The sequence below is a fragment of the Heliangelus exortis genome, chromosome 3 (assembly GCF_036169615.1).
Source record: "Heliangelus exortis chromosome 3, bHelExo1.hap1, whole genome shotgun sequence".
NCBI classification, from domain to species: Eukaryota; Metazoa; Chordata; class Aves; order Apodiformes; family Trochilidae; genus Heliangelus; species Heliangelus exortis.
In genome coordinates, this window is record NC_092424.1 from 20,431,069 (window position 1) to 20,457,376 (window position 26,308).

Below are 26,308 nucleotides of genomic sequence, written 5' to 3' on the forward strand. Positions count from 1 at the left end.
CACAGGAAAGCATTTCTTCACATCTAACCTACATCTACCCTCTTTCAGCGTAAAACCATTCCCTCTCATCCAATCTCTATGTACCCTTACAAAAAGTCCGTACCCAGTTTTCTAATAGGCCCACCCTTCAGGTACCAGAAGGCTGCTACAAGATCTCTCCAAAGCCTTCACTTGGCTAAACAACTCCAACTCTCTCAGCTTGTCTCTGTAGAAGAAATGCTCCAGACATCTCTTGATCTTCCTGGCCCTCCTCTAGACTCACTCCAACAGCTTTACATCCTTTTTATGTTGAGGGTCCCAGAAATGGACACAGTACTTGAGGTGGGGTCTCACAGGAGCAGAGTAGATGGGGAAAATGACTTCCCTTGACCTGCTGGCCATGCTTCTTTTGATGCAGCCCAGGCTATAGTTGGCTTTCTGGGCTGCAAGCACAAACTGATGGCTCATGTTGAGCTTCTTGTCAACCACCACATTCAAGTTCTCCTCAGAGCTGTTTTTGTTACAGTCTTCTTCACTCATCCTCTGTTTGTGTTTGGGATTGCCTTGACCCGGGTCTAGAACCTTATACTTGGCCTTGTTAAACTTCATGTGGTTTGCGTGGACCCACCTATCAAGCCTGTAAAGGTCTGAGAGTGGAGTGGATATCAAAGAACAAACAAAAATAGATTAAAAAAACCCCGAAGAACCAGAACACAAAAGGGTTTGGCAGGGAGGAAGGGCACCTATGGCATTTTGCCACCACAGAAAGAAGACCAACCACTCCATCATGACAGCAAAACTGCTCCAAAAGTACACCCTGATGGGACAACAACACAGGTCTGAACACCACACATGGAGGCATCACGGAGTTGAAATCAACTGGTTTCCAAGCAACACGAGAAGGTGGTCTGAAAGTTACTATCCCACTGTCTCAATTTTATCTGTGTTTTTCTGAATCCAGAACAGGGTGGAGGCTCGTCACTGCTTATACCAGGTGGGTAATACACCTCTTATCTACACACAGCAAAACAGGACATAGGAACACACTTTGCCAGAAAATTTGGGCACTATACTGTAAAATCCATTTATCTAGCAAGATAACACTGCATGATGCCTGTTCGTTTATCCTGAGCTGTGTCATTGAAGTTCCTGAATGTAAAAACTTATGAGCACAGTAATGACCAAAAGCAGATTGCTTACTCACTGAGTGGATGGGTAGTCCCTTCCCATGCCCTCCCCCCACAAGCGACAGGGATGCACAGAGCTTCTGCCAGACAGGCAAGAGAAGAGCTGAGCCCTCCCTGTCCCAAGATACACAACTGGGACAGGACAGGGAGGCTGCTGCAGCAGAGTCGTGATTCCTGATGCTGTCTCTGACACCAGATCTTTAGGTAGGTCTTTTAAGTCTGTTTTCTGAACCAGGTAAGACTTCAGGTAATATTATATAAATGAGAAAACCCCAAAGCCTAAAAAGCAATTGGAAAGACATGCTAATGCCACCATTTTACTGAAAGCACAGAGGCAGTATTATCAAACACAGTGCAAAACTACACTTAAAAGTGCACATGGAACTTCATTTGGCATTAGAGATGGCACCATCTCCTTTCCAAAAAATGTTCTGAACAAGTGTTATTAGCAGCAATCTTAGCCAAAACAGTGCACTGTGACAATTTCAGTACCAACTTAAGCAAGATAAGTATAGTTCACATTCAGTTCAGCTGCTTCTTTATGCTTCCACAAGCTATAATCAGACATGGTCTCTTAAATTTTCCGAACTCTCTGAAAGCCATGGGAAACACTGGAAGTGCCAGAAAGCAAGCCTGTCCCCGTGCAACATCTCTCCAGTCAAGCAGCTATAGCAGTTCATTGGCACACATCACACAGGCTCTTCTCATGAGCATCTGTGGTCTACCATGAGACTGTGATGACTGGGTGTTTGGATCTGTAGATTGGATGAAATAAATGGATGAATGGTACCCCAGCTGTAAAACAGAAGTTCTTCTGCATTTTCTGGGTTTTACTGATTTTTCTCTCTATTGCTACTGAAGATAACGTGTCTGAGTTCAAGGAAACATGACAGAACATTTGCCATTTTCTTCTATTTCTTGTTCTCCCATTCCTTTTATTTAAAGAACAGTAGTAGCCTATCTAAAAATTAAATGGTTTTAAAAAAAAAAAAAAAAAAAAAAAAAAAATCAATAAACCCTTAGACTACTCTTTTTGGTAAACAATTTGCCCATGACAGATATTTATGACATAATATATTGATAATTCACCTCTGTGAATGCTGAATTTTTCTGATGAAAACAATGTGGAAACTATTCCAAAACAGCAATGTATTTTTGCACTTACACTTGTTATTCCCACGTCTATTCAATAATGAATGTGAATCTGTAAGGTAGTAATCAGAGTGAATGAACCAACCCATCTTATGAGATTGATTCCCTGGGATATTTAAGACTTCTTCATCTTAGTATCACAGCTGACTCTGAACTGCTATGAATCTCAAGAGCACAATTGCTTGATTTACCTCCTTGTGGTTTTGGTTTATGATGGTCTTGTTCTCTACCCTTTAGTTTTTTTAAGCATGTTAGTATTTTTGAAAGAACTTCCTTTTCCTTCTCTTCTCATTGCACAGCACTCCAGACAATCTACATGATTAGTTACAGAAAGTTCTACTTCCCTCCAAATAATACTATGGGCAGCACAGCAAAAGGATCTGTATAGTGCCCTGAAAAAACTGCTTTTCTGGTAGGATTTCTCATTGCCAGTCCCTTTTAGCTTCTCAGATGTGAATTTCCAGCAAACAGTGTTAGTTCTCCCCAGGCTTAATTACAGACAACTAATGATCAAGCACAAAGAAGGTATTTTAACATGTCGTTAACAAAACTTGCTGCAGACCATTTCCAGACAACCCAAAAAGGGAAATTATACCAAAATACTCCTCTCATGGGAAGTGGTATGTGAAAAGCACACCAAATGCGTTATGTGTTGGCCTGATAAAAACACACCAATGTGAAACAACAGACAAGAACAGGAAGAAAGGTAGAAAATTCAGTTTTCTTCAGAGATCAGAATTTTAACCATCAACCCCAACTTTCTTAGTGCTCCATTCCCTACCCCTGTTTACTGACCTCCATACCAGAACCAGAGCAGCAGAACAATAGACACATCCAGGGTTTATCAAACTCAAACCAAACCGATTTATTATTGGCTTTATGTACTTTGCTCTATGAATCAAATAAGTTATTAAATATCTTGTCAAGAGCCTGAAACTATTTTCTCTTATACATTAATCAAGATATATCATGCAAGCCCTCACTCCTTGGGAAATAACTCCCTTGGACAGGATTACCTGGCACAGAAAGTACCCTGTTAAAATGCTGGTTAGGCAGTAAATTTACAACTGTTCTGTTTATCTTGATTCACAACTCCATTTGTTTTTCATACACTAGTACACTTAACAGGCCTCATTTCAATTGTTTCATTTGTATATCTCAAACCTATCACTGAGTCATGCAATTTCTGAAAGCAATAAAATTTAATGGTGAAACTGTACTGCTCAGTTCCAAGAAGAACAGTAAAAAAAAAAAAAAAAAAAAAAAAGAAAAAAGAAAGAGGGCACCATGATAAATTTATCCATCCAACATAATATAAACCAGTTACCTTAAATAATTAAAAAATAAATTTAAACTGAAAAGTGCTGCTTCTTTTCCCTGTTTGAAGTACTACCTGGCCAGTATTTTCTGCTCTGTTTAATGAAGGTAGAAACACTTGTTCAATTTAATGCTATGACTGGGAAGAATGGAAAAAACAGAAAGGTACAACATAGAAACCGAGTATAGAAGAGCTTAGCAAGATTTTTCTCAGGAAGGTAAACTAGATTCTTAGCCTGATGTTATACCTAATGAATTTAGGTATAAAGACTACATATTCATCTTAGAGAAGGAAAATCCTTAAGAAGTACTTAACACTTAGTTTTTCCAGGAAAGTTAAAGGGTGTTGTTCATGTTCAGCAGTTTTTGAAACAAAACTTTAAATGGGATTTAGGAAAAAAAAAAAATAATTCTGAGAAGCAAACAACTCCCCACCCTCTCCTCTAATTTTCTTGTATGTACAAAACATCATGTTAGCACTGAGCTGTCAAACATGAGGTAGAACTGAAACCACAAATAAAAATGCCAGTAAATTTACTATCTGCTGCTCTCATCTTTCTAATGCTATGAATATTCCATTTTTTCTTTTTTTACTTGCTAAAAAGTATGCATGTGAACTCTTAGGAGACCATACCAAGGCAGCATTGGGATATCAATTAAATCAGTATTTTTCAACCACTGAAAGAAACTCGAGTTAAAGGATTTGGCTTGTGTTTTGATAGCTTTCAAATAAGCTACCACATTAAGAATGAATGTGAAGTGCTCAACAGCACTTCATTTGAACAACATGTCATATTGAACTGTTTTACACAAAAATCAAAACACCAGGCTGTTAATTTGCCTTTGCATGTCAATTTAGAAGTTTGCAAGAGTGTTTGCTTGGGAAAGAGAAAGATATAAACTAATGTCATGCACACATACACCATATATATTAAGTATATGGTATTTTCTACAGCCAATAAGGAGTGAGTGCTCCTTGAAACCTCCCCCCCTCCAAAATAGGTAAAAAATAATAAATAGCTGGGCTTTCACAAAAAGTAGTTAAAAACAAAAAAAGCCTAACAACAAGTAATCATTCTGTCTTCATCTAACCTTAGATCTCTCTTCTTCCTCCTCGAGCAAAAAGAAAAACAAGTTATATATGAATTCCAGCATGTAAGCTGCCTAGCACTGAACTGTCTGCTTTAAATGTTCACAATTCAATGGAAAGGTATTTACCTGCCCGAGTGTGTTCCTATCGCGACCACTGCTCCACTGGGATGGAAGTCAGCACAGTGCCCTGGTTCCTGAACAGAGAGGCACAGACACAGCAATTCACCTCCTTGCTCTCTAAGGGTCAAACTCCTCACCTGGTACCAAAACTACTCTAAAACCTGAGGTAAACTGATATGGTGAAAAACTCATTAGTTAGCAGGATGCTCGTAATCCTCAAACGAGTCTTCTTTTAATATTTCAGTGGCAGGGATTACATGATCTTATTGCAAGCCTAAATTTCTCTGTAGAAGATATTTTTAATTGCATATAAGGACAAAATTGGCCAAAATAGTTAATGAACAATGACAGCAAGGAAGGACTTTTTGTTTAAAAGTTCTATGATATCCTCCTTGACCGGTTTGATCAAGGTTTGAATAATTGGAAAAAAAATTCAACTCTAACAAGAACAATAGACTGTGATTTTATTTGACTTGGATTGTTAGCCAGAAAACGTTACCATCAGACAATGGCAACCAGATTACATCCTATATAATGTCTGATGAGCCTGGGCAAGTTTACCAAAGCTTCCTAACAGCTGTTTTTAATGCCCTAACTACAGGATGCTTGCTTCTCCTGCAATCACGAGATAAGGGTGCTTAAGAAAATCAGTGCTTTTTCCCGTTTCCCAACTTTATATTTAATATTAAAGTGTTGACATACATCTAGCAGCCTGGTCCATTCCAGTGCATGGTCCACAGAATTCCACATACAGACTTGCCTATCTTGAGCACATGTTAAAAATATATCTTTGAAAGGATGGGATGCCAGTCCCCAGAGTTCATCTGTATGTCCCTGGAAAGAAAACACACAGGATTTAACAATTAATAAAATAAAGAATCTCTTAAAATAACATACTAGCAGGGAATGCTTTTGGGTTGTACTTCTAAAAAACTGTGCTCACCTGCACCTCTACTACGAAACCATCATTAAATGTTCCTCGCAAAACAAAGTTTCGTGAAGTACCCACTAAAAATTGATCTGCTTTTCCTTCTGCTACTGCTCTGATTGTTCCATACTGGTCAGGAACCTAGAAGAAGAAACATCTGTAAAGCCATATCATGCATCTTGATACACATTTATTTTTGAAGGCCAAAAATATTGCCAATGACAGTATCAGAACTGTAGTTCTCCAGTAAAAGGAACAATCTAATCACTATATACACTGGGTCATGACTCGAGGAAAGTTTCCTCACTTATTTATTCAGTATTGTCAAGAAAAAAACCATGTTTTGAAGTCCATAATGTACAATTTTTTTCAGTTACCTTATTTTAGCTAGAAGTGCCACATGACCAAATCACAAAGACATACATATTCACTAAACACTTTCTTTTAGGATAAAGCTAAAATACTCAATATAGCTCATTAATCCTAAGTCTTGAAGAACACCCATCTGTATCCTACTAATTGTTTGCCTTATGTCAAAAATTCTATTGTAATGCTCAAACCCTGGTAATACTGTCGTTCATCAGAAAAAAAACCACAGGCAAGACTAAAAAATATCCTCAAAAACGGAATGAATAAAAGAGATGAAAAAAGTACTTGGAGGAAAGAAAAATCCTAAAATTTCTGTTCAACTTAGAGAACTGAAACATTTATAGGCTGATAATCTAAACCCTTTATTATAAAACATTATAATCTATTTACAAAGACAGCAAACAGAAGGTACTCTATCACTGTAACTACTAGTTATCCTAAGGGTGAGGAGGGCTCCATATTGCTAGCCTATACCATACACAAGGCAAGTTCCTTGTCACTCTTGCTTTCTTACCTCTATTTCTCTTTCAGGATTCAAATCATGATCCCACAGGATGATCTTTCGGTCTTTCCCACCTCCAGTTAGCAGCATCCCATTCCTCATCTGACAGAGTGTGAACACACTGCCATCATGAGCTTTGATTTGTCTGCTTATCTGGTAAACTCCTACATGCACAAAAAGAAAACAAAACAGTAAGGAGCACTACACGGTTTTTTTCACCCGGGGTTGACAAGAAGCTGCTTCTTTTTGCAGAAGAATAAAGTAACAGTAGAGAATAAATAATTACATTCGGACTGTCAGGCTATTAGCATTGCATTAGTAATGCAAACACAAGGTGGTAGTGTTTTCTTACAGGATAAAAAGATAAAACAAAGAACCTGCCTTTCTGAATAGAAACTTTTTTGATACCGATTGCCCTACAGCTTGTGAAGATACAAACAATAACAATTTGCAAAATGCTTTAATTTTTCTGCTCTTCAAGGGAATCCAGTTTTTCCAGATGCAAGAGAAACTGTCCTTTACAGTAAATAAATAGTAAGTGATTATCAACAAAGAATTACAGCTACTTTATTAAAAGAAAATAAAAAAATTATTGTCTATAGTCTTATGGGAATAAAGCAAATTATTTATAGCCAAGTTTCCAGGATGCATGATCCTAGCATCTAATGCTGGATGGTGACTCACTTAAAAATAGCATAATCAGCATTTGGCATCTATCAGTCTAGCAATCTACCCTGAGGACAACAGTAGAAAGAATGAAAAAGAAATGTGAAAATTAAAAAAAGATAGCAGAGAAAGAGTTTTGCACCCTAATTGAGTCTTTATGTCAAAAGAACTGCTATAGGAAAGTATATTAAAAAAAAAAAAAAAAGCAAAGCAAAAAAAGCAAACCAGTGCTTTGAGACTTGCAAATTTTCAAAGAGCAATCACAAAAAAGCATAAAACACCAGCCAAATTAAGTACCAGCTTGTATTTGCTGACTCTGCCTGTGGCTCACGTCAATTCCAGTCAACATTCTCTCATATTATGAAAAAGAATTTAAGAGCAAGTCCTGTGACCAGTCTAAACCAACTAAAAGATCCCATATTTAATTAAGTCAATATAAATAAATGTTCTATTTGATACCTTTTAGAATAGTAGCAGGAAAAGGTTATTTTTGCACAAGAACTTGAAAATTAAACATTAGATAAGTTGTTAAATTACTTTTCCATAGAAGCTAGCTTAAATGACATGAAAAAGATTTACCTACAAAAACAGACATACCATTAAAAATTTACTTTCTACACGAATGTTTTCCTGGAATAACAATTTAAACCAGAGTGTTTGAAATAGCTGCCAAGGCAAATAAATTATCCTTGAATTTATAAGTTACCTTAGGGCTCAACTGTGCCAGGTCTGCATAACCAATATTTTTTTTCAAAAAAAGCTTTGCCCTAAAGAGTAAGTTTAACCCAAATTCAAAGAAGATTGCTTCTAAAGTATATTTTACAGCCAAGACTTGAGTATCTTCTAAACCAGATAGTGTTATTTGCATAACTGGTACAACTACACATTAAATTTTTCCTTCACATGTAAGTGCTACTAACATCAGCTTCAACACTTCAAAATACTTCTCTGAAACTAAGCATGGTACAACACAAGGGTAGCCTGCAGAATCCTTGAAGCAATCCTAACAGCCTTTTTCAAATGACAGGATGAAAGGAAAGCTGATTAACTACACTTTTTTTAAATTCAAAAAATTAAGATAAAGTTTTTTTTTATTCACTTTAGGCACAGCAGTGTCATTAAATAAGAAACTCTAGATTGCTAATCAGTTAGCAAATTCATGACACTTGAAGGAGTTTTGTACCACCCGTTAACAACTGGAAGCACAGATGCAATTATGTTTGTCTTCTACAGTCTAACTCATATCTGTGATGAATAATGAATGTATCCTACCTTTTGGGCCTTTTCCTGGAGCAGATTCTACAGTAGTTTTGCCCCATATGAGTATTATCCCACCTGAGTCTCCAGTGAGCACATCACCATTTCCCAAGAAAGCCAAACACTGAACAAATTTGGGTTTTTCATATTTCTAGAAGAAAATAAGCAAAAGAAAGGGATAGTTGCTTGTACACATGAAGTAATTAGTATAATGTATCTGCATCTATACACCCTGCATATATTTAAGCAGAATTTGACCTTTTTTGTTTGTTTACCTCTCTGCTAAAACAGTACAGGGTAAAATGAGAACAAACAGAAAACATCGAACAGATCATCCCATTGATTTAAAACTGACCTGATATCAACACATTTCTTACCCCAAATATTCCTTGCTTTCTTGATAATGAATTGCCACTCCAGGTCCAGAAAAATATATGAGATTTACCACATGTTATTATGGTATTTGCATCAGTTGGATGGAATTCCACAGCGAGAACAACTTCATTTGTAGTCTGAAATAATAACAGACAATCTCTTTTCAGATGGGACACTAGGTACTACAAACACATGTAAAATCCCATGTTTCAGAACAGAGATCTGAGGAACTAGACAGCTCATTACACGCTTGAAAGAATCTGTAAGCATTCCATGCTAAATCAACTGCCTGAATGACTGAACATATAATTTCATATATATAGTTTTTTTTTAGTATTTATATTCATAAGAGATGTTTATAAAACTTCAGAAGAAATGTCAGGATTTTACATTAACTTTTTAAATCACAACACTTCCTGCCTCAGAAACAGCTAAGACTCCTGCCATGGAAACTGAATGATGTATAAAAGACACTTTTTTGGATTGAAAACATTCCTTAGTTTTTACAGACTAGTTTTCTAATCCGGATTATGAAGATGTGATAAAAGGCCAGTGAGATATAGTAACATAGTAGGATTATACCCATCATTCTCTTTCTACACCCCTTTGGGGTCTTCCTCTCCTTTTCCTTCTCTCAAAGAAGAAAAGCATCAGCCTGCATAACTCAAAACTCTGAAAAGATTGTATTTTTACTGGCTGTGTATACTGATGCTGAATTACTAACACCTCAGTGACTCTTTCATGCTGTACCAATAGATTTTACAACCATAACTACCTGACTGGTCATTTATTTAACTCCTAATGTATGTTCAAGCAATCTGCCTTTGAAGACAATTTGCTGGAGGCAAGGACTCCATGAAACACTTAAGGCAATGCATCAATGCATTTACTCCTGTGGGTTTTCAGACCGTGCTTTAAAGAAGTATAGATGAAAGTGCTGCTGAATCAGCACCTGTGGGACTACCTTTTCCCACTTCACCATTTTTGGCTGACTTTAGGAAAACAACTTTCTTAAGCTTCACTTCTTGTTGATGGCCATATTTATTGAATTACACTTCTCACACACAGTCTCCTCGGCACAAATGGATAAAGTCTGAAAATTTTAACCAAGTTCAGCTGAGAAAAGGTTTTGCACCTTTTTTTTTTTCCTCACTCTGCTCATACCACTTGTCATGGGACGTGGTGAAGATACTGCAAGATCAAGTCCTAAACAAGAATTAGAACTGAAAGGCAAGCTGTTCATGCCTAATTGTTTTTAGCCAATTCTGAAATACAAAGGAACACACTGGAGAGTGAAAACAGTCAAAACATGGTATTAAATTGGAAATATAGGGCACATAACAAATAATTTCACATTAAATATCAACAAGGAAAATGCTGATACGGAATTACACTAAAACTTACAGATTATAACATAATCAGTATTGGTCAACATGATTTATAGAAAAAGGGTCTAACTAACCTGACTTTGTTATCTGAAACTGCAAGTTTGCAATCATATAGACATATATCCCTATAGAATATGGATATATATGGATATATAGACTCATGATAAAAAAAAATGTAAAATACTAGTTTCCTCATCCATGTAATATATTGTATAAGCTTGACATTATATAATGCACATGGATTTCAACAGCAAGTTATTATCTGATTGGATGGCATCAGTGGAATCAACTTTACATAAATATTGAGACCAACACCTCTAAATGCTTCTCAACACTCAGAAATTTAGGTTACCACAGAAAACAGGAAGGCAGACAAGACTGAGCACTATCCTATTACAAAAGAACTGAGGTCCAGATGTGAACAGACACATGTACCAAGAACCAATGTCTGGACATTGATTCAGACAAAAAATGAAAATCAGGAATGTTTAAAAACATGCATTTAAAAAAACCCAACAACAAACAACTAGAGACTGAACCATCACTTCAGTTTCTTACAGTGCCCAGGATGTATTTCTTTTTAATTAGGAAAATATTAGCAAACTGCTTTATTTGGGTTGGCTCTTAGGGAGGAATAAAGTGTAATGATAAGCTCTCCAGTATCGAAAACCCTTCTAAAATACAAACTAAGACCATATATCTTTTGTGTCCTTAACACCAGTCATCAGTACTATACAGCAGCAGTTTCCCACTAAGATTAAATGTATGTCTGACAAACTGTTGTATTTATGGAAATAAACCCACTTCTATTTCAGAGTATTTAATTGTGCAATGCTTACCTTTATTTCTGCTATTTTTGATTTCCTCTGCCAATCCCATACAGTAAGCATATGCTCATTAGAGTCATCAATTACACACAAATGAATACCAGAATCCTAAAGGGAAAAGAAAACAAACAAGTGCTGATGAAGTGCTATCATACCTTATTTATAAACAGGGCAGCAGAGCAGCACTTTAAAAAACAAAGAAGTACAAATATAAATTAAGTCCTTTAAAAATAATTATAAACTCTATCTACCTGGTGTTTTCTTTTTCTCTTAAAGACAGAGAGGTTTATTCATAATCTCAAAAAAAATGACAATGCTTCAAATAATATTCTAGGAAAGCTTTAAAAGTATCTTTCCAAATACTTCCCTCTTTATTTTTTTACTTTCTTGTTTGCAATATCGTGTTAGTTGCAAAAAGGTTTCTCCCTTTTTCTGTTCTGCAAATACATTCTTTTTTCCTCAGGTCTCAGAGGACAGACACAGCTATACCTGTGTTTTCTTCTTAAATGCCAGCACCACATAAACACAGCTACATCACCAACTTTTGTAAGCATCTCATTTTTAACTCATGAAGCATTAAGAATCAGCAGTTTTATTATATAGTTGGTAAAACTGCAAGAAAGGTAACATTTTTGAAATAAAATGATGCTCACAGATCAGGAAGACTGGCACCTACGGTATTAAATTATTGCCATGACGTTTTTTGAGAAATTTTAAAACAAGATGGTAAATGTGGCTATATGGAATTTAAAGAACTGACAGCAAAAATGTCCTTTTGTTTGTGCAACACATTCTTGCACAAACCAGTTGTTTCAAGGATAAGAGTAGAAAGATTTGGAGGAGGCTTTATTTATTTTCAAGTTGATTCCTGCTGTTCAACCACATTCTTAAATAAATTATGAAAACAGAAGTGGCTCATACTCTAACATTTTTATTCCCAAATACTAATATGAGCAGCAGTATGCAAATATACATGTCATTTATGAAGTGGAAAGAAACCCTGAAGACAGAATTATACACAGCTGTGTTGGTTAATGTGGTAATAATACAGTTGTAGACACTGTACACTCAATGTTTTAGTCTAGTGAGGAATCATATGAGACTGTAACAAGGTATCAAAATCAGTTTCAGCTGGAAAACACACTAATAAAACGTAACATCTAGTCCTCAAAAACTCCTTAACGCTTTGTTTTTAAAATGATGGAACATCTTTTTATTCATTTGCAACAAAATATGTATCTGATTATAAAGTTTAGTTGGTTAGTTAGAGGGACAGGAATGACAGTATTCCTCTCACAGTATTCTGTTTTATTTACGCTACTCTAGATATGAAAAAAAGCAAAAAGAAAGAAACTTTTATGTACTAACAAGTCAGTATCTATATATAACTAATATATAGTGATATATATTAGTGAAAGCATAGCCTTTCAATAGGTCACCAAGCAAGCCCGTTGAGTCTTCATCCTTGGATATACGCAGAACCCAGTTGGACCACAGCCCTGAGTATCCTGCTCTGGCTGAGCCTGCTGACAGCAGGACATTGGATGAGGTGATGTCCAGACCTCCCTCCCCACCTCAGCTGCCCTGTGAATCTCTTATTCTATTAGCAAAATACAGGAGACATTTTTTTTCCTTTATTTTTTAGCTTTTACATGTACCAATTCTTCTTGCCGGGATTCAAGAATCCCAGCCTGGGTTCTCAGGAGGTCTGATATGCCTTAGTGCTTTGGCAAAAGTACAAAGGCAGCTTTAAGACTAAAATATACACATACTTTACAAAATATAAACTCGTTGCCATTTTTAAAATGAGAACTTTATCAATGTCAAGTAGCTCATCTCCATCTGCTACTGATTTTTCTGATAAATACTGTGGACCCAGTAACAAGACTTTTATTATTTGATTCTTAAATTAGTTTTTAAATTATTTAAAATACATAAAAGTAGAGGCACAAGTTGAACAATTTCTTCCTCATGAAAAAAACAGTACAAGATAATGTTGGTTTTGTTAGTTTGTTTTTTTTTTTTTTTATTTCCTGTTGGTTCCACTCCAGCTGTACAAGCAGAAAAGTTAAGCTTTCTGTCAGTATTCACTAAAATTCTTCTTCACGAACCTCAGTAACAAACTTGTTTTCAACAGCCAAACAAAAAATTCAAGTCCCTCATAAACAAAACCAAACCACCAAACCTAGCACAGACTTCAATTTCTAGTTAAGACTTTCCTTGCTTGCTATCTACTCACTGTGCTAGTTTGTTACCACAATTCTACAAGTGGTAACCACCTTACCACAATTTAACATCTGCAGTTTCCTGGTTTACCAGCTAGCTCATCATCACCTGCTTTTATTAAGCATACATAAACTTTACTGACACACTTTTAGGAGCAAAACAGTCGGCTAGACAAGCAAGTGCAGACATACATAGTGATTTCCTTCCTATTTATCCATAGCCCTGGATAAAGGACTGAACACACGAAGCAATCACAGCCCTCTTACCGCTTTTGAAAAATCCAGACACCCCACTCCACGCTCGAAAGTCCCGAGGCCGATAACCTGCAGTGTCACCAGGCTCACAGAGTCCCATACTCTAACATGGGGCTGCAGAGGCTGCAGGAAAAAGCAACAGGACCAGCAGAGTCATCAACAGTGACAGAAGAATCACATGCAGGTGTCAAGGTTTAGTCAGTGCTACTGAATCACAAACTGCTGCTGACCGAAATGCAGGATGACCCCGTGCTAAAGATGCCACTGGACTGATTCTACCTTGAAGCTCAAAATGGTGAGAGGCAAGACAGTCCTGCTCCCTGTATCTGGGGAACAAACAGGGCAGGGGTGCTGTCAAAGCAAGGAAGTAAGTATGGTGGCAATTGGTATTTGTGAAAATAAAACTTTGTCCAATTTAAATCGTTGAACAAATAACAGAAGTGTCATCTTGCATTTCAGACCCCAGACCGACTCCCCTAACCATCACCAACCACTCAGTGAAAACCTCCATGGTTATAATCCATAGAGGTACTATCCCAAAACAGCTTAGCTTCATAAATGTGAAACAATCACCACCAAAAAAAAAAAAAAAAAAAAAAAAAAAAAAAAAAAAAAAAGTGAGAATTGAGTTGGTTTAAGGACAGCATTCATCACAGAAAGTGACAAAAAAATCATTCCACTGATGGAAAAACAGACCAACTAGCCCTAACTAAAGAGCCAAATGTTAAGTGGAAATCCTAACAATATCTATACAAAAAATTTCTTACAAATCTAAGAAATAAAACTGAACATCTGAACAGGGGTTATACTTAACTTGCTTCTACACCTCATAGTATCTTTTCCCCCCTCCTCTTTTGTTTGGGGTTTTTTTGTTTGTTTGTTTCCCTCCCCCCCCCCCCTCTGTGACTTCATGAAGGTAATACAATTATCCCAATTCTGACAAAGTTCACCAACAGCCAGGGTCAAGAGCATTTAAATGCTCTAACTCTCAAATGAGCAAGTTTGTAGGAAAGCTTGATACAGCTTCCATGGAGTCTCTAAGTTGGTTTCCTATTTCACGAACTTTAAGAGTACAGTGGCCCACAGAACTGGTGACTTCTTCTCCTCTAGGAGAAGACTGATTGAAAGAAATGTGACAGAAGTGATGTGATCTTAAAAATCAATCAAGCTTCACATTTGCTTGCAGAATTAGAATTGAGTTTCCTGTGTAACAGATAAGACTCTATGATCTTCTGCTCTTATAGTATGGGTGAGTTGCTCAGTTGTTACTGTCTTTTGCTAGAGATGCTGGCTGTTACCCTCAAAACAGCAAAATACCTCACTAAATGCAGTGCATAAAATAATCTGCAAACAGAAGGTGACGATGAGATTAAAAAAACCCCAAAACACTTTTTCCTAATTTTCAAAACAAGATACTACTGCTCAACAGCTCTATTACTTACCCTTCCATCTTTATCCACTCCAGCTAACTGTCCTGTTGCAATTCTAATTTTGTCTGGATGAACTGCAAGACTAAGACAGACAGAAATATGACTTGCTTTTGCTGTCATAGATCTTCAAAACTGAGAGGTTGTTTTTGTAAATGCTTTTTCTTTCTCTAAAGAAGCCCAGGAGGACATTTATGATCCTAATCCCACTTTTAATGAGACAGCCTGAATGGTTTTCATTAGACTATTTCATTACACATTGTACTGATGGGTTGATCAAGCTCATCTGATGGCTGCTGGCACACAACCAGGAGTGCCAGAAGAGCCACCTTTCCATGGGCTTTGACAAATCAAAGGTTTGCACTGTACCAGGAGTCCACTGTCACAAAACACTGTCTCACAACGAAACTCCTACATGCAGTTATGTGCTATATTTATAAACACTACAGCATATTTCATGCCTAAGCCTACAGATAGCATGAACCTGGGGAAAAAACAGCTGAAAAGTTGGCTGATGGCTTGTGAAACCAGGAGTTGGGGATTATTGCTGCTTGAAATGAGTTACTGATGTAACTGTACTAATGAAGTTCTCCACTACAGTGCACTATACTAGTGTACATAAAAATCTGCTTATTACGTTTTGCTTGGGAGCTAATGTGAACAAATAGATTTCAGAGTACACATCCCCTTAAGTCCTAGTGGTTTTTTGACTGACCTTGTTACTTACTTTCTCTGTAAAAATACATATGTGAAAAGCCTGAAGAGGTCAGAGTGATGGACACCAAAACCACAATTCAGTCTGGCTTTTGGAATGGAAGTGAAGAATTCAAGACTGACAGCATTCCTCCCATGGGAAGCAATTACAGTTTTCAAAAGCTCAGCCAGCAGAAAAAGAGGGGTAGATGGCAACTGTTCTCTGTGCAGTTACGGTAGAGTTTATGTTCACAATTAATATATTATGTGCACAACTCTTCAGATTAGAATTGTAAACTCAACAACTGCCTCTGCACACACAATGATGTTGGTTTGAGTTTCTCTATTTTGTTTTGCAAACATATTTCTGAGTTCCCAGAAACAAGGCATCTATCTAAAAACCAGAAAATGATTGCTCTGTTTTCCCTTTTGTTTCCGAACTCTCTTTTAAGATTACACCTTTTCTCTATCTATGTATTTATATCTCTGTAAAGCACTGATTCAGAATTATGCTGACAACAATTTTTAATTCCTGGGACATCTATTTAGAATAATTTAGACACAGATTCTTTCTCCAAGCTGGCACTCTTAGTTTGGCTACCTATCCCACTGTTTTACTTTTAAGCCCAAACCCCTAAGCTAGCATGGACTGTTTTACCACTGTTCATTTGTGCAATGTGTACTACAGTGAAATCTACCAAGACTGATGAAAAAGAAAATAACTGTAATTATGACATTAATGAGCTCACACATGCGATAAGAGAGAATACAAAATACATTTCTGCATTATTACACACATATATTACATATACACATGCAAATGTTATATACTAACCATTTAACACAGTCTGTATGACCCAAGTAGTGTCGCTGAGTTCTTTCCTCATAGTTAAATAGTACCACCACTGATGCTATGAAATATACAATTTCACCAGTAGGAAGGAGGTAAACATTGGCTCGACAGTCTCTTCCACGATACCCATATCTATACATTCATTTTTTTTAAGTCAAGGTTTTCATAATCATTGTATAACAGAAAAAAAAACCAACCCACAAGACAACTAACAACTTTTACATTTTTTTTAAAATCATTCCTAAAGAGCTCTCCTCTCAGCAAATGCACTTCATGTTTTTCCTCAGCAGCTACAGTGTAATTTCAGTAACACAGTTTAAAAAAATAAACCAAAACAAATCCAAAAAAATTACACTTCAGGAAACTAGAGCCCTTAAAAAGTGATGCTCATTGATGTAAAAATAAAATATTAAGGCACACTGAAGTTAAATGAATGCACTGGTGTAATATTATAAAAATGTCCATGTGAAGTTCCATTAGGTAATAGCAGAGCTCACTGTACTGGCTTAACAATTTTTACAGCAAGAGAGCTGTGTATATGCACCCCAGGCACCAGAGTATTACTTCCATTTGGCTTTTTAAAACAAGCGTGTGAAAATTCCTAATGTCCTTCAGAAAAAGGCAAACTTCTGGCATAGCAGCTGCCAAGTCCAGGAAATATTTCTTTAGACTATTTTAGAGTATTTCTAAAACAAATAAAAACTCAAAAGGAACTGACACTGTGAAACATATTCTATCCAAACATAACCAAAATATATAAAATGAATTATTTTTGCAGGAAACCTGCATGACTCTTAATGACATTCAGAAGTTTTAAACACTGTGAACCAACCCTGGATAGCACAGACCAAATGTTATTACAACTCATTATTTCTTTGAAACAGGACTAATTTTCTTCATCTAGAAAGTTAAAGTGGCTGACTGATTGCATTTTAGTTTCCAAGGTTGCTATGTATAATTAACATCAAAATTCAGACTTTGACAGTAGCTCAGTAGCCTGAAAAAAGGACTTTTCAGAGACCTCCCTATTTCAGTGCCAATTAATACACCAGCAACAGCAAGGAAAATATGGGAAATACATTAAGAAACTTTACCTAAAGGATTCCAAGCCTCAGGCCTTGGTTAATCAGGTAAATAAAAGAAGTCAAAGACCTGCTTGGAGAAGGATGCATCCATCCCTTTCTTAGAAATGAAAGCAAGCAGAGTAGTCCAAGTCTGGGAGTATCTAAACTAATATCTCACAGCTGACCATCCCACCCCTTCCAATGCCACTCCTCACCACACTACCTTTCCTCTATTGCAGTCCCATCAAACCCCAGGATTTCTGTACCACAGGAACACTGGCAAAACTGAACACATGCTGAAACTAAACAGTAGCACAAAGAGGGACACCACATTCGGTTGTCAATTAAATACCCTTTTAAAGAGTAGGGAAAACAAAACCAATTTATATCTTGCTGACTTCCATTTATTACAAAACAACAGATTGGCTCCCCTGCAGCAGGAATTATTCACTGTCTTGTTTAGTAAATGATATCAAAAGAAGTGCTGACACAACACAATGGTGAGGGCAGAAAAAAAAAAGCACACCTGTTTCTCCATCACTGTTTACTTTCCCACTAAATTTTCCTCCCTCTTCTCTTTTTAAACACTAATGGAACATAAAAGAAAACTCCAGAATGCCCTTTCATAAAAAACAAACCAAACCAAAACAACCAGACAACTGAACTTTCAAAAATGATGGGCTACAAACCAATGAAAATATTTGTTCTATCCTGAAGCATGAAAAACACTATTCTAAATATCTTCTCAGAAGAGAAAAGCAGATCTTGTTAATCTGCTGTACACAATAGGAAGTGTATTTATTAAGATTGACATCTTTGAACATTCACCCTGGAAAAGCCTTAATGATTTACACAAACATGCCTTTCCACAGCAGAAATCTACTATGCAAAGCTAAGGCCAAGTATTTAGGAATCCACCATTGAGCCCCTGCATTCATGAGGCTGCAAAGAACAGTTACATTTTTTCCATCTGTTCCTTTCCTTTGCTCCTGCATAGTAAAGAGTGGTTGCATTTTCTAGGAGTGTGTTTTTCAGGAGCATATCAAGGAATAACGTGTTTTGGGGGAGAAATTTTTTGCTTTCTTCATTCTCTCAAGAGAGAAAATGAGAGGAGTTGTTATTCCACAGCAGTTGTTTCCTTCTCCACATACTGAGAACAAAACAGCAAATACGTTAATACAATAATTGACTGTCTCTACAGAAAAAGATGTGGCAAACTGATGATTAATTTTCACTAAATTTCAACATTCATCTTTCAATGAGACTGATATTCCAACCAGGGAAATTCAGAGATAGTTTTCTTCATATGTTCTCATGTGTTTCTCACCAGTTACAAGGACTGTTTTGTCACAATATTTGATATGTCTAATTGGCTGAGAACAATCGTGGTCCTCATGAAAAATGATCCATTGTACACCAGAATTCAATCGTATATTTACCAATGACTTCAATTATTCTTAGAAAGAAGAGCATCAGTGCTACAAACTATCTAAAAAATGGATTCAGGAACACCCGACAGTAATCAAGCTTCTATACATTGGAATAAAGATTCTATAAAGTCACTGCCTGTCAACAGTAATCTGCAAAGCAGACAAAAGCAAAGTGTATTCTGGTCAATCTACAGTACTGGGTATCAGTAGCTGAATGTACCTGCAGGACACAGTTCATCTAAAAAGAACACCTCCCTCCTAAACCAATGAAAAAAAAATGAGCTCCCCCAAAAAAACCACCACAAGAATCCTTCTGTTCTTGACCTGTAGTTGTTCATCATTGATCAGCATCTTCCAAAACAGCAACATCAAAGGAAGACCAAATTATAAACAATCATCCAGAAGGCAGGAGAATTAAAGGCACTCAAAACAAACCTTACAGATTAAAGAATTCAACACTCAATTGACCTTTGAGTTGCAGATTCCTGACATTAGTAAAATATTCTATGTATCACTGTCCCCATGGCTTTTCAATAAGGTGTGAAGCCTTCTGTTTGCCATTACCCTCAGAAGTTATGTCTGGCTTGCAGATTTCTTCCACTTGCTAAATCTGTGCACGAAGTGTAAGATCTGCTACTGTTGCATCCTCCCATCTCCAAAACTGAAAAGTGATTTTGTCTAACTTCAGAGACCAATACTAAACCCTCAAATTTTACAGCCTTTTCCTAATTGTCTTCTTCACCACTGTATCCAAAAGATTCCCTACACTTATAAATATAGTGGTGGGATTCAGGATGACATTTCCTCAGACAGATTCCAAAAACATATGGACAGTCTGTTTAGACTAGATTTATTTCACTTTAATTAGCCCTCAGCAGGAAACTGGTTTAACCTGAATTTGAGGTCCCTGGACACTAAATTAGTGTGTCCACACTGGGATTTGCACGTACTTAACTGAGGGTGCGATTGCATGATCAGTTTTCATTAGTCTGAACTCCTCATTGCTGCTGAAAACATAGATCTGATGTTTCTCCATTATGCTAGTTCTAGCCCTTGCATGTTTGTGGGACAAAACAAATTAACAAGTAGATCCTACTGAAAGTTAATTCCACAAAAAAAGATTGTATTTCAGCCAGATCAGTGAATGACTCAATTCATTCCAATCCACAGTCATATGAGTGCCAGCATCAGCACTCAAGAGCTGTGACAGGAGGAAAGCTGGGAACCACAACTTTGCAAAGCATGAAAAAGAGCTCCTTTTTCCTTCCAGCCAGACATTTAAACCACAGCTTTCCTCCTTTATGGTCTAAGTATTCACAGCCTCACTGTGTTCAGAGGGCATAAGCTCCACCGCTGCTCCTCAGTACCCAACATTATCTGTTGCAAACATCTTTAGTTAATAAAGACAGGAGAAATAATACAGAAAGGTACAGAGAGTAAAAAAGGGGGTCTTGAAATATATGTAAGCTTTAGTCACTGATAGATATGCTGAGGGAGATACAGGCAGCCTCTGCCTTTTCATCAACATTCCTAAAAATCTTCCTTCTTTCAGCAACACCAGAAGAATCAAACTTATGACTAGTACAACCACAGAAGTCCTGCCTAGACATGTCATTTTACTGAAATACCAGGAAACTTACTTATATAATCACAGCTTACTGGAAGAATCTGCAGAGTTAAGGGGAGTGACAGGAAGATCCAAATATGTTGCAGAAGCACATCTCTTGTAATTAACATCTGATCTACCAAGCCTGGAGAAAAATTGTCATCCACACATGTACTACCTCCATTCTTCACATGCTGAATGTATTTAATACATTTTTAATTGAAAACTAACAATGTTCCTGAATGCAAAGCGGGGAGGGAGAGGCTGAAATTTTTCAAACTCAGTATCTCTCCAAAGATACTTGGTTCACACTGAAAATAAATTAATTTCAATAGCAAAACAGAGAAAAAGCATGGCTTTTCTGTGCCTGCATATTTTGCAGCTGTACTATAAAGTAGCTGCCATAGCAACCATTTCAGTTGTTAATGGATTTGAACTTTCTTCCCCACTTAAAGAGATTTTATCTCTGAGCAGGTACAACACAAAATGAAATTCTAAACAGGAAAAAAAAAAAAAAAGGACAAGACATAAGGGAACAGCAAGTAGTTACTGATATCAAGGATACACCCACTCCAGTTTTAACTTTTCAGGAGGCAGCTCTGTCCTAATATCATCATAGTTTTCTACATCAGAAGGAATGAACATTGTGATTGGTCGACCCCGCATGAACATCTTGATATACTCTCCCTCTGTTGAAACAAAAAAGTGTTATTAATTGTATGGCAAGTTTACATAAGAAGCACAAAAGAAACCAGTAATAAGCATAGGGATGTAAATAACACTTGTGAGATAAAAGAATTACTTTTGAAATGCGAGCTTAGTAAAGGCACAGATTTTAATATTTTTTTAAACAAAACACTAAAATAAATGCGCACAGTGTTAGTTGAATTTGTGATAGAACAGACTGAGCATGTAACGTTTTAGACATGCATATTAAATAACAAAGGCAAATTTCAAATTAAAATCTGAAATGGAATAATTAAGGAGTCATAGAATAACAGGGTAAGGTATTTCAGGTTAAAGGAAACCTCAGGAGGTCTTTAAATTCAATCTCTGACTCAAAGCAGGCTCAGTCATGGGATCAGACTAGGTTGCTCACAGTTTTGTTAAGTCTTGGTCTTGTAAACCTTCAAGGATGGAGGATGGCTCAAATTCTTGGCACCTGGCTGTCTAACAGGACTCCCAGAGCCTTTCCCACAGAGCTGCTCCCTGTCCCCAGCCTGTAACTCTGCCAGGGGCTCCTTCTTCCCCCAAGCACAGGACTCAAGCGTTTGTATTTGCCTTATTTTTTTAGATTTCTTCTACCTGCCTAGGTACCCCTGGCTGGCAGCTCTAGCATCCAGCATATCAGCCAGGCCCCCTTGGTCTGCTGTCATCTGCACCTGCACTGTATTGCCTCCTCCAGGTCATTGTAATTATTCAGTACAGATCCTGGACAGACCCCTGTAGACTCCACTGGTTGCTACTGGTCAGCAAACAGAGTGTGACCCATTAACCATGGCCCCCTGATGCCAACCACCCAACTGTTTTTTTGTTTTTGTTTTTTTTACACACCTAGCTGCCCACCCATCCAAACCACAACAGCCCAGCTAAGACACAAGGTTATTGCAGGGAAAAGTGTCAAAAGCTTTGCAGAGGAATACAACCTGAAATTTATTGCAATCAATCTAATTGCATGCTATTGCATATGGCATCATATCCTGAATAATGGAAAGAAGAAACAGCTCCTAATGACTCCAGCTGTAACATTATCTATAGCTGTGACAAAATGCATGCCCATCTTTGTTGAGGTATCTGTGTACTTCACAAGCCTTTAGGAGTTCCTTTTAAAAAAATATGAGATTATTTTCCACCAGAGAAAACTAGTTATGGAGTAACTTAGTAGTCTGATCAAACACACTAGCTAGCCAGTACAAAATAAGACATCTGGATTAAGGAATACATGATTGCAACTAGTATATTTGGCACCCTATAGAACTCTGCCCTCTACACCCATAAAATAATTTTCTAACTTCAGAAGACCAGGAAAGCCCTGGGAGACTTTTAGAACCTTTACACCCTGCCTGCACAGCAAAGCCAGCAGTGCAATGATGTTTCACTCTGGTTAAATCAGGCCTCAGATCCACAAGAAGAAAGCCACCCTCCAATGCTGCTGACACAGGAGCTTTTTTTGAGAAGCACTGATGACAAAAATATCTCACAGCAATGAAGTTTTTAATACTGTTCAACTTCTTTTTGTAATTACTATCCATTTTTAATGTGACTAATATAAAAACCCTAAAATAACACAATGCTCTGTTGTGAATCTGGAGCCCTGTTATTTGATATTAGCAGGGGATTAGAAAATCACAGCAGAGAAGGAGCTCAATTTCAAACCAAAATAGAATAGTTGAGGACTGGAGTAGAAGAACAACTGTGAATTAACAATAGTGTATTAACAAATCCATAATCACATTTGCTGCAACCAATACCGAGATCTAAAATGAAGATCTTGAAACAATGAGTTTTATATATCTTTCAAAAGACAAACATGACTTCCCATAAATGCCCAGGGAATGCTTGCAAATATTTCTCCAATTATGTGTGTGTTTATTATTCAGCTACATGAATGTGCCATCATGTTTCGCATTCCCTAAAACATCTAAGATTGAAATTATGAGAAACCCAGACTTATTCCTGCAGAATTACAGTTTAACAGGTCAAATCAGACTTTGAGATCTAGAAAGACAAGAGGATGCAGGTGAGTTCTGTGACAGGAGCAATGTAGACTTTAAAAATAGTCTCTGACTTACATAAACATTTTAGAAGATGCAAACATCAAGAAACAATTAAAGTTGTAAGACTGACCTTAAGACAGTCACTACCCTTCTCTGAATGTGAAATATCCCTTCTACACAAACTATAAACACATTCTGTCCTACTTCAGTCAGAAAAACCCTGTAACTACTTCCATCAGCCAAATATATGAAATACTCTTGCACAAATTTTGGAAATAAATTCTTGACAATCAAGGTCTTCCTTCTACAGCTAGACAAGACAGAAAACTGACAACCATCAGTCTAATGGAAATGTGGTGATTTAAAGGTTATTTAAAAGTTGTACTTCCGATCACAGAGGATTTTATCAGAGTTGTGGGAACTTCTGTGGAATACCACTTCAACTCTAAAAACATTGGAAAGCACGACCTTGGAAAAAAGCATTGATGATCCCAGCACTTGCCAATGACTTTGACAGCACTGAAACACAAGGGAAATATCTATGGTGACCATATTGTTATCTATGATGTGATACGAATATGATATGATATTTGATACGAAACCTGATACAATATTTCCAGTAACTCCTAGCCAGAGAACAAACTACTGAGTTTTCATGGTTTTAACATCATTTGTCATATCAGTGCTCAACCTTAGCTAGGTCAATGAATCCATGTAGCTGACATAAACTAACTACAAGTATTCTACTATGTGCATGATATTTACATTGAAGATTTCAGAACACATATGGCTAATTTGTTGAAATTTTTTTTTCCTTTTAAATACACTACAGTTTGATTTCATGACGCTTCAAAGTTTTAATTTTTAAAAATCTTAATGAAACAAGTCACATAAATATGATAAATTTATCAAATTTTCTCAGAGTTAAAGGAGATGATTAGTGTGACTCTTTTCCACTTTTAGTGTGCTCAAGTCCACTTTCTGGAACAAAGAATTCATTTTACTTGAATGTTGTGTAATTTTTGACCATGATAGTAAGCTTACTCTGTGCTAGAGAGTAAGAGAAGGGAGTTCTGTTATGACAGTTTAACACAACTGAAACGCAGTGCAAGAAACCCCAACCAACAACAACCCACAGGCTCCAAAGTAATTCCTGAACAGAAATCATAATAACTGATCAATGGTAAACTAACACATACATAAAGCTTTTTCCTTATTCAGAATAATAATACACCAAAAGTTGAGCCATTTAAGTCCAGTATCAAAGGAACAAATACCAAACAAGAGGAAAAATAGTTGTCCCACTTCTAAAACCAAACAACTCCTTGGAACAAGAAACCCATGACAACACTAGAAAACTTACCTCAGATCATATATTAAAAACCAAAGAAAATCACTTCCCAGTAGCTTAATTAGAAACAATAGTTATTTTACCAAATGCTCAATATTTGATTATATTGCTGAGATATATAAAAAACAGTGTTGTCACTAGTTTGACACAAATGTTTATATAACTATTCCAAACAAGTAACATGTCTCATTTTTCCACCAGTTGGAAAAATGTCTCATTTTTCCACCACTTCCATCCCAGGCTGGATGCCTGGTGCCCACCAAAGCCACTGTCACCCCCCTCCTCAGCTGGACAGGGGAGAGCAAATATAACAAAAGGCTTGTGGATTGAGATAGGGAGACCATTCCACAAACTACTGTCATGGGCAATTAGGGGAAATTAGTTTAATTTATTACCAATCAAATCAGAGAAAGGGAACAAGAGATAATTACTAAACCTTAAAAACACCTTCCCCCCACACCTCCCTTCTCTTCTGGCTAAACTTCACTCCCAAATTCTCTACCTCCTCCCACTCAGCAGCACAGGGGGATGGAGAGTGGGGGCTGTGGTTAGTTCAGGATATGGTGCTTCTGCCACTCCTTCCTTATCAGGGGAAGGACTTCTCACACTCTTTCTCCTGCTACAATGTGGGGCTCCTCCCAAGGCAGACAGTCCTCCATGAACCTCTCCAATGGGAGTCCTTCCCACAGGCTGCAGTTCTTCATGAACTGCTCCAGCATGGGTCCCTTCCAAAGGGTGCACTCCTACAGGAACAGACTGCTCCAGCATGGGGGACCTCACAAGGCCACAAGTCCTGCCAGCAAACCTGTTCCAGTGTGGGCTCCTCTCTCTCTCTCTCTCTCTCTCTCTGGGTACACAGGTCCTGCAAGGTGTCTGCTCCAGCATAGGCTTCCCACAGGGTCACAGGCTCCTTTGGGGCACCCACCTGCTCAGCAATGGGGTTCTCCATGGGCTGCAAGTTGATATCTGCTTCACCATGGACCTCCATGGGCTGCAGAGGGACACCCTGCCACACCATGGTCTTCATCACAGGATGCAAGGAAATCTCTGCTCCGGCACCCAGAACACCTCCTCTCCTTTTCTCTTCCCTGGCCTTTGTGCCTGCAGAGTTGTTTCTCTCACACATTCACACTCCTCTCTCTGGCTGCAACTGCTACTGTGCAGTGACTTTTCCCCCTTCCTAAATACATGATCCCAGAGGCCCTACCACTGCCACTGATGGGATGGGATTTTGCCAGAGGTGCATCTGTCTTGAGGTTCGCTGCCACTGTCTCTGTCAGACCTAAGGGAAGCTTCTAACAGCTTCTCACAGAAGCCCTCTCGTGACCAAAAACTTGCCACACATACCCAATACATCCCTCTCAAGCTTCTCTAGTATGCATTTTACATAGATAAAATAACACTGGCCAAAATCAAGAGGAACACACTAAAAGCGAACTCTCTACTAAAATCTGGTGCTCACACTCTCACAAAATTAAAGTGCAGCACAGCATGAGGGTATTGAAAAAAACCAGCAAACATTAATTTG

The 26,308-nt window shown here is 37.4% G+C and overlaps 1 protein-coding gene across 7 annotated transcripts in view; it reads right to left on the minus strand.

Moving 5' to 3' along the window:
• The window catches only part of EML4 (EMAP like 4), a 158,062-nt gene that overhangs the window by 14,212 nt on the left and 117,542 nt on the right, over nucleotides 1-26,308 (minus strand). For all 7 annotated transcript variants that reach the window (XM_071739514.1, XM_071739509.1, XM_071739510.1 and 4 more), the window contains 11 exons: nucleotides 21,278-21,401; nucleotides 16,595-16,744; nucleotides 15,082-15,151; nucleotides 13,652-13,762; nucleotides 11,172-11,267; nucleotides 8,947-9,081; nucleotides 8,585-8,720; nucleotides 6,659-6,810; nucleotides 5,791-5,916; nucleotides 5,550-5,681; nucleotides 4,854-4,921 (listed from right to left, as the gene is read on the minus strand). In XM_071739514.1, the coding sequence (XP_071595615.1) occupies nucleotides 4,854-4,921; nucleotides 5,550-5,681; nucleotides 5,791-5,916; nucleotides 6,659-6,810; nucleotides 8,585-8,720; nucleotides 8,947-9,081; nucleotides 11,172-11,267; nucleotides 13,652-13,762; nucleotides 15,082-15,151; nucleotides 16,595-16,744; nucleotides 21,278-21,401 (1,300 nt within the window). The remainder of the gene's footprint in view (nucleotides 1-4,853; nucleotides 4,922-5,549; nucleotides 5,682-5,790; nucleotides 5,917-6,658; nucleotides 6,811-8,584; nucleotides 8,721-8,946; nucleotides 9,082-11,171; nucleotides 11,268-13,651; nucleotides 13,763-15,081; nucleotides 15,152-16,594; nucleotides 16,745-21,277; nucleotides 21,402-26,308) is intronic.